Source organism: Cebus imitator, unplaced genomic scaffold, assembly GCF_001604975.1.
Source record: "Cebus imitator isolate Cc_AM_T3 unplaced genomic scaffold, Cebus_imitator-1.0 Scaffold101, whole genome shotgun sequence".
NCBI classification, from domain to species: domain Eukaryota; kingdom Metazoa; phylum Chordata; class Mammalia; order Primates; family Cebidae; genus Cebus; species Cebus imitator.
In genome coordinates, this window is record NW_016107416.1 from 444,845 (window position 1) to 454,453 (window position 9,609).

Sequence of the window (9,609 nt, forward strand, 5' to 3'; positions counted from 1 at the left end):
ACGGGGTTTCACCATGTTGGTAAGGCTGGTCTTGAACTCCCAACCTCAAGTGATCCGCCCACCTTGGCCTCCAAAGTGCTTGGATTACAGGCGTGAGCCACCACGCCCGGCCTATTTTTTTCTTTTTTAAATAATTTTTTTTTCTTTTTTAGAGACAGGGCTTCACCATGTTGGCCAGGATGGTCTCTATCTCCCAACCTTGTGATCCGCCCAACTCAGCCTCTCAAAGTGCTGGGATTATAGGCATGAGCCACCGTACCTGGCCCATTTACTATATTTTTAAATCAATACTTTCCTAAATATGGGCCACTAAGAACAGAGTCAGCAAGGAACTGGGATAACACCTGAATTTCTGATGCTAAGTGTAGTTTTTATCTGTCTATTGGCTGTGATATACTGCAACTGCTGTTATCTGATAGAAAATGTGGAACTGATGATGCCAACAATGCTACCTACTATTCCAAATGCAGATAATCCCACTGATGGGTGAGGGAAGACTGGAGCAGATGCCAACAGCTTCTCTAGTACAAAGTGGCTCCAAGGGAGTCAGGCAGTGGCCACGGATGCCATGGACAAAGGTAAAAGAACCAAGGAAAAATAGCCATTCTTTTTATATAAAATTGTTTAATGTTTTTCTTTGTTAAAATATACTCAATCCATATGTAGTGGATCAGGTGACCAGATTTTTTCAAGATTCTTAGTCCACCAGGAGCTGATTCGATTTGTGTCATCCCTACTCTGGTCACAGAACATCCACATCTTTAATTCCAAATACTGAGCATGATGTAAATGATGTACTCAGTATCTAACACATGGGTATATACTTAATTGGTGTATCACATATCAACAGTGCAGCCTCAAGAAAAAAAAGATGTTTTGTAACTTGGGCCTTTCCAAAAATAAATATATTAGGACATTAAACTTACACCTGAAATGAGGCCAGAATAAGTACGAATGAAGTGCAAGCTCCTGTGAGGAGCAGTGCATGCAGACAATGAGCTTGCATGTGTGGTGTGGCCAGTTGGAACAGAAGCCACTGGAATCACACAATGCCTCCTCACAAAGCCCAGCCTGAGTATGAGGAGGAAAAAGAATGACGCATAGCTTGGCCAGGCTGCTGGACCCCATGTTCCAGTGGCATCTAGAGTTCACTGTATTTTTTTCTTTTTCTTTTTTTGAGGCAGAGTCTCTGTCTGTTGCCCAGGCTGGAGTGCAGTGGCGCGATCTCTGCTCAGTGCAACCTTCACCTCCCAGGCTCAAGTGATTCTCCAGCCTCAGCCTTCCAAGTAGCTGAGATTACAGGTGCCTGCTACAATGCCTGGCTAATTTTTGTATTTTTAGTAGAGATGGGGTTTCACCATGTTTGCCAGGCTGGTCTCAAACTCCTGACCTCAAATGATATGCCCTCCTTGGCCTCCCAAAGTACTGGGATTACAGGCATGAGCCACTGCACCTGGCCAGTTCACTGTATTTTCTAATAGTTTCCAACAGAAAGCAGAGAAGTGGCGTTTCCTTATTGGTCACTACTCTTGGTATGTGAGGCCTGGAGCTGATCAAGGAAGCTTACACATTTTCTGGCTTGTGCAGATGAGCTCTAGGGTTGCTAATTTGGGGACATGGATTCCTTCAAGCTCTTTGTGATGAGAAGGATTTTCATCCTCCTTTTCTCACTGCTGATCATGTGGTAGAGAGAGCACCTTCATTTGAATGAGAGCTTCAGTTTCTGCCTGAGCCTCAGGCCCTGTTTCTGAGCCCTGCTCCCATTATACACGTCTCCAATCTGCAGTAATGCTCAAAGAAACAGTCTAGAGCTGGGTGCCAAGCTCTGACAGCAAGAATAAGCCCTATCTAGAGTTTATGTATGATCAGGAGATCTTCCAAAGGATGTAGGCAAGAGGAAAAAGCTGATTTCACCACCATGCAGACAACCCATATAAAATATAACCCAGGAAATTATAGTTTAACAATATTCAGGATAGTATCAAATAGATTAAACTATCCTTCAACCAAAAGCAAATACAGTTCCCTTGAGGAAAAACAGATGTGAATGTGTGGTCTATTGGTAATAAATAAAACAGTACCATCAGTGCTATAAAAACAGACAACCAGTGTGTCATTTAATGGAGTTAGTTACTATTGTCTCTATTTAGTATCATCACAGATTACTCATCACTGCCATGAAATCCATAAAATATGTGACTACTTGATTCCTGGGCACTAGAACAGGGTCTTTTAACCTGTCAAGTTAGTTTAATTATGGCCAATTTTCTAGCAGAGGTTGGGGATGGGGAGAGGACAGTTTTGATTTTTGTGTATATAGGTGAACTTTCCATAAGCCTGTTTGGCTCATGGGCACATTTTACACATTTAATCACTCAGAGGGGATCAAGAAGGGCCCCACAAACCAGGAGGACAGACCTACTAGGGCAGCAAAATCTGGCTATTTCTAGAAATGCTCCCTCTCCCTACAACTTAGCAGTTGTCCCCTGCAAGCCACTAAAGCCCTCGATCTTTTCCTGTGAACCCATCTCCTGACTCTGGAATGCATACAGAGGCAAGGTAGGGAATAGCTGTTCCGCTGTTGATGGCCATGCTAGGCATGTCTGTGTAAATCATGGCCATGCATTGGGATGAAGAAACTTTACTTTGGAGATCTGTTTTAATGTAGACTATTTTTTTGTTGTTTTGAGATGGAGTCTCACTCTGTCGCCCAGGCTGGAGTGCAGCGGTGTGATCTCAGCTCACTGCAACCTCTGCCTTGCAGGTTGCAGCAATTCTTGTGCCTTAGCCTCCCAAGTAGCTGGGACTACAGGTATGCACTACCATGCCTGGCTAATTTTTGTATTATCAGTAGAGATGGGGTTTTACCATGTTGGCCAGGCTGGTCTTGAACTCCTGACCTCAGGCGATCCACCTGCCTCAGCCTCCCAAAGTGCTGGGATTACAGGCATGAGCAACTGTACCCGGCCGACTCTCTAGTAGAAACTTTTCCTCCAATCTGAAGGAAGCATGGAGTGTAGGCTACAGTCACCTAATGATCCTTCCAGGTTCAGAGTCATGATAATCCAGGCAGCTCAGCTCCACAGGAAGGCCCAGAACCACACAGCCCAGGCAGTGACTGAATTCTTCCTTGTCACCAGTGGGAAGGCTGCCTGCCCATGAGGAACCTCTTATTTTGTGTATAGAATTTATGTTAGACAGGGTCCTACTTCCTAAAGAGCAGCAAGGATGTTGTCCTGAATGGATGCAGGATTGCCACGGAAAGAATGTGGGGTCACAGGGGTAGGGTACACAGAGGCATCCTCAGGAAAGGTTCTGCTTTGCCAGTCTGGCTAGAATCACCTGAGACATGAGGATGCTCTCTCCCACTTTCTACTTGACACTCAGCCTATCGTCTAGCTCTGCCACTACCAGCTGTATGACCCAGGTCAACCGTTCATCCTCTCTGGGCCAATGTTCTCATTCATAGAACCGGGGATAATACATCTACTTCAGAGTTGTGAGGAAGTTTAAGTAAGAAAATATGTGTGAGAGCCCCTGCTTTATAGTGGGCACTCATTAAATGTTGAATGTATGAAAAGCATCTCAAATCACAAACTATAGAACAATGGGTTAAACAAAGTGGCTGCTGGGGCCAACGCTAGACCCCCATATCCAGGAAGAGAGGGTCTGTCCCCTTTATCTCCAGGCTTGAGCAAACAGCCTGGAGAGCTGGCAATGCCTCCTCCTGGGTCTGCCCATCTGCCTCTGTGGCATGTAGGAACTCAGCCCAATGCTGGTACTGAGGGGAAATGACTGAAGGGACATTCTCTGGGTTCTGTGATGGACTAGGGAGGCTGCATAGAGGAGCTGAGGCTCAGTCTTGCATTATACCTTCACCCCAACGTTGCCTCCTGATGCTGCTTAGTAGTTTTAATTTCTGGACCCTCTAAAAGAGAGAGGGTTAAGGAAATAAAGGAACCTCAAATCAGGCAGTTTGCTAATGCTACTAACTGAGCAGAGATTGGAATATTAGAAAACTATTGACTACGATTGTTTAAATTTCTCCATATCCCCTTAGAAAATAGAAAGCTGGGCAGGAACATGTTCCAAAGGCTAAATCTTGGCAGAAGATAATGACTCTAATGAAGGTCTCGGTATAATTCTTGGTAGACAGTGTAAATAACTAATATTAAGCTTTGGCTAAGCTTAGGAATGCTTGGGTCTTCAGACTTCACTGAAGAAGGAAGAAAACACGGATCTGCTCTGGGATGCCCTGAACTACGTTCACAGAGGCAGCATGGGCGTGGAGCAGGGAGACGGAATCCAGTGCTTTGCCATTCACTTAGCTTAGAGGAACTGCTCCTGGCCCCTGGAGCCACTCCCCAGGAAGGATTCTGTGAAGACATGTCTGGCTCTCGTGCCCATGCTCCTGCCACTCTGCCCAATCAACGAAGTTAGCAAATAGTAAAGTGTTCATCATTTCCTAATTTTGTATTATAAAATGGAATCAGGAACATAAATAGGAACAAGTAGCAAAACCCCAGCCCTGCGTAGGGCCGTTATCCTCTCAGCCACCTCTGCGTAGGCCAATAAGTTTGGAAAGTTTCTCACAGTTTTCAAGTTTCAGCGACTCTGCTTTCTGTTTCAATCGTTCATCTCTGTATAATCCTGCCAAATTTGTCAACTCTGACTCTGAAAGATAAAAGAGGTAACCAGTTCATCAAGGGTTGAACTCCTTTGTTTCATTTCAACATTTCCGGAGTCAAAGCTCCTTTTACTTCATTTCATGCTTTTTCTTTCAATTAAATCTAAGAAACATTTACTCATTTATTCATAAAACATGTCTTAGGCACTAGACCAGGTGCTGAGGATTAAAGGGCACCTGTGAGCCTGCAGTCCAACAGTATCTGTGCTTTTATAAAAGCACTGGACTTAGTTCTTACCAAGAAAACATTTGTCACCAGACTTAGGAAACGTGTGTGTGTGCAGTGAGACTGCCCCCCAGCCTCCTACCAACGGGATTCCAACGGCAGCTGGGAGAGAATGGAGTCTAGTGGCCTATTCCTGTCATCTGAAATAGACAGCTGCTTTATTCTTCCCCTGCACTGCTGCATCATAACTCACATGTGCGAAGGGACACAGAGCCTACTGCTGTCGTGTGTGCGTCTACAGAAGGCCAGGGCGCTACCAGCGTTCTTCATTCCCTCACTACACATGGGGTCCCTAACTCAAAGGCCAAAGGCAGCTGGGCTTTTTTAAAAGTTGAATCATCTGGATCGGGTAACCTTTGTCTCCTTGACTAAATGAATTTCATTTTCTCTTCGTGGTGGAGAAGGTCATTCTATTTTTAACCAGAATATAATCTCTGCTGTGTCTCCTGACTCAATGGTGGGTTGGCTGCCTCTATTATTTATTCTTTTGTGAGGTTCAGATATTCTCAGGGATGATTGCCTGAAAGCACCTTCAGAGACGTATTGCATATTATTAGCAGGATGGCATGCTTGGATGTGGTGTGTGGCTTCTGAAAGCCTCTGACAGCAGGCAGCTACTCAATGTTTAAAGGACCAGACTTGTAAAAATGCTATTTTAATCGTTTTGAAATATGCCTATCCATTCTTAATTTTCTTGCTGACAGATTTTGTTTTTCTTGGTGGAACGAATGACACCTGTCTGATTAATAAGCAAACTGCCTGGAAACAGGAATTATTATTTAGCCAGGGGGAACAATGGGCATTGCTTTCTGAATAATTTTCTGTCAACACAGAACACTCTGGCATTTCTGTGTTTTGATGCTATTTACCCCAAGTAAGCCCCAAAGTGCAGATAAAGTGCAGGACTCCAGGGTGAGGGGTGGATATGCATAAAAAAAATCTCCCTCTACAATGGAGGCTGCACAGCCTGGGCTCTAGCACAGCAGTGGCTTGGCAAGCACTGGGTCTCGCAGGCTCCAGAACAATATGCTGTCCCTGTGTGGTGGGGGTGCCTGTAGCGCCTGCTAGCCAGGGCTTGCCTTGGCACAGTCACCCTTGCAGGTGATGGGGCTCCATGGAGGATCATGGGCTGTATCCAAATGAAAGCTCTCTCTGCTCCTGCATGCTGCCCAGGGCTCGGCACTAACTCCAGGTTAGTTAAACAGCTCATAGGTGCCCTTTAAACTTCTTTGGCATGTGGGTAACGTCTGCCCAGGAGGCCTCTGTGAAGTCAGTCTATGCCTTCAGTCCTCTAGAGTCACAGTTATACCAGTATTGAAACAGATTCTGTGGTTTTGCTTTTCCTTGCAATGATTTCCTTAGGTTTTACATTTGTCCAGCTTTCCTAAATGCCTCGTTCCCTGAAATCTTGCTCCAGGAAACATTAAGGGCTAGTGACTCTATATTTTCTACATTGAAGGCCACTTCGACAAGCTAATGAAAGATAACTGCTTTTCTCAAAATATCACATTGCTTTTCATAAAGTTCATGAAAGCAGGTCAGAGATCCCCTGCTCCAGAGCAATGACCTTGTACAAGGTCAGTGTTTCAAGGAACCATGTCCCACATCCCCAATTCCAAGCTTAGGGCAACTTCTCTTCAAACTGCCAGTGAATCCTTTCATCCTTCAATGAGCAAAGGGTCAACTTGAAGAATATGCTACTTTTGACAAATTCTGTTAATATTCAATAACTGCCAAGTAATTAAAAAAATTTTTTTGAGAGTAGCAGGTTCAAGAGAATACCTTTTCTTCTTAGCAGAAGGTTCCCCTTCCTCTGAATGCCACTGTTACCGATGGACAGAGCATGGAACCTTAAGGATAACTGACTCATGCACATTGCCAAGAGAAGCCAGACCCAGAGCCTCTCCCAAGAACACACTGCACAAGAGCCCAGATTGGAGTCTTGACAGCTGAAAGACTGCAACAGATCTCAACTACCCTCAAGATCCAGCCCCATGAGATGGTGCTGCATCCAGTCTATAGTGCAAAGCCAGGTAAAGCCAGGACTCCACCAGAAATCAGGCACTTTCTATGTGCCTGATACTGTGCTAAGAGTTACACCCATACCATCTTCTATAATCCACACAACCTCTCCAGGAGGAAGTGGAATCTATCCCCATTTCAAAGCCTAAGCTTCTACCCACTAGGTTATCCTGCTCAAGGGTGTGGAAGGAAGTGCTTCTCTGCCAGTCCAGGGCAGGAGCTCAGCTCAGCTCGGCTAGGCCAAGAGGCAGTTCCTGCCTCCTACTTTTGTCTAGCTCTGCCTAGTGGCATAGCCACTTGTCCTGGCATCAGGTTTATTATCTAGGTGCAGCTGTGAAGAAGTAAACAGGACAATGAGTGTTTATAGTAAGGGATTACTCATAAAAGTTCATCCAGATTGGCCAGGTGCAGTGGTTCATGCCTGTAATCCCAGCACTTTGGGAGGCGGAGGTGGGCAGATTACCTGAGGTCAGGAGTTCGAGACCAGCCTGGCCAACATGGTGAAACCCTGTTTCTACTAAAAAACAACAAAAATTAGCTGGGCATGGTGATGGGCACCTGTAATCCCAGGTACCTGGGAGGCTGAGGCAGGAGAATCGCTTGAAGCCGGGAGGAGAGGTTACAGTGAGACGAGATTGCACCACGGCATTCCAGCCTGGGTGACAGAGCAAAACTCCGTCTTAAAAAAAAAAAAAGGTTACCCAGATTAAGCATTCTAAGGAAGAGCAGAGAAAATAAATGAACCAAAGCTTTAAAAAGTCAATGGCTAACCTTGCTAAAAACAGTTTGCATTTGGCATTTTGCCAAGAGTGAACTTTGTTCTCAAGTGGGTTTATTTTTACAACCTCCAAGTGCTAAATTTAACCTTGCTGTCTGCACTTGCTGCTGGATTCGGAGGGCAGATGCTGCTTGTTCTCAAATGGCACTTCGGTTGTGTGGAGGCTCTGCACAGCCACTGTACTTAAATGCCAGAAATAGATTTTTAAGAGGTGTGTGCTGATAGCCCCCATTTGGAACTTGTAGGTACACACATCATGCTTACTCACTGGATTTATGTTTATTTATTTATTTTTGAGTTGGAGTCTTGTTCTGTCACCCAGGTTGAAGTGCAGTGGTGCGATCTTGGCTCACTGCAACCTCTACCTCCCGGGTTCAAGCGATTCTCCTACATCAGCCTCCAGAGTAGCTGGGACTACAGGCATGTGCCACCATGCCCGACTAATTTTTGTATTTTTAGTGGAGATGGGGTTTCTCTATCGGTCGGCTGGTCTTGAACTGCCAAACTCCAGTGATCTGCCCACCTAGGCCTCCCAAAGTGCTGGGATTACAGACATGAGCCAGCGTGGGCAATTTTTGTATTTTTATTTTTATGCCAATTTTTTTTTTTTTTTGAGACGGAGTTTCGCTCTTGTTACCCAGGCTGGAGTGCAATAGCACAATTTTGGCTCACCGTAACCTCCGCCTCCTGAGTTCAAGCAATTCTCCTACCTGAGCCTCCTGAGTAGCAGGGACTACAGGCATGTGCCACCATGCCCAGCTAATTTTTGTATTTCTAGTAAAGACGGGGTTTCACCTTGTTGACCAGGATGGTCTCGATCTCTTGACCTTGTGATCCACCCGCCTCGGCCTCCCAAAGTGCTGGGATTATAGGCGTGAGCCACTGCGCCCGGCTTTTATGCCAATTTTTGATCAGTTTTTGTATTTTTAGTAGAGACGGGGTTTTGCCATGGCTGGTCTCAATCTCCTGACCTCAGGTGATCCACGCACTTCAGCCTCCCTAAGTGCTGGGATTACAGGCATGAGCCACCGTGCTTGGTCACTCACTAGATTTTTATTTATACCTGGAGAATGCCAAAACTCTGAACTAGGCCTCACGGGGATGGGGACAAAAGCTTAGAAATGACCTTTGGTGCAATCCTTACCATGGGCTCTTTGCATAATTCCAGCATCTTACTGCCACAGAGGAAGATGTGGGGCAGGGGGGTGTTTGAAGAATGTGAAATGCAGATTTTCATCCAGTTCTTGCAGAAGGCAACAAAGTCAAAGACCTCCCAGGATCCAGACGATGGGGACTTTCAGGACATACACTGGCTTTCACCTGATTTGGATCCATGTATATAGTGCCTTTTTTATTGAGAGAGGCCCTCTCTTTCTGTGGCCCAGGCTGCAGTACAGTGGAGTGATCACAGCTCACTGCAGGCTGGACCCCCCAAGCTGGACATCCTGAGTAGCAGGAACCACAGGCATGTGCTGCCACACCTGGCTTACTTTATTTATTTGAGATGGAGTCTCACTCTGTTGCCCAGGCTGGAGCGCAGTGGCATGATCTCGGCTCACTGCAGCCTCCGCCTCCCAGAGTAGCTGGGACTACAGGCACGTGCCACCAAGCCTGGCTAGTTTTTTGTATTTTTAGTAGAGATGGGGTTTCACTATGTTAGCCAAGATGGTCTTGATCTCCTGACCTCGTGATCTGCCTACCTCGGCCTTCCAAAGGGCTGGGATTACAGGCATGAGCCACCATACCTGGCCACACCTGGCTTATTTTTATACCTTTTCTAGAGATAGGATTTCACTATGTTGCCCAGTTGGTCTTGAACTCCGGGACTCAAGTGATCCTCTTGCCTTGGCTTCCCAAAGTGCTAGGACTATAGGCATGAGTTCCCATGCCTGGCCT

General features: G+C 45.8%; 1 protein-coding gene across 1 annotated transcript in view; it reads right to left on the minus strand.

The window, feature by feature from the left end:
- Window positions 1-604: 604 nt before the first annotated feature.
- The window catches only part of DNAJC18 (DnaJ heat shock protein family (Hsp40) member C18), a 31,838-nt gene continuing 22,833 nt past the window's right edge, over window positions 605-9,609 (minus strand). The window contains exon 8 of the mRNA XM_017536724.2: window positions 605-4,674. Within this exon, the coding sequence (XP_017392213.1) occupies window positions 4,550-4,674 (125 nt within the window). The 3' untranslated portion in view covers window positions 605-4,549. The remainder of the gene's footprint in view (window positions 4,675-9,609) is intronic.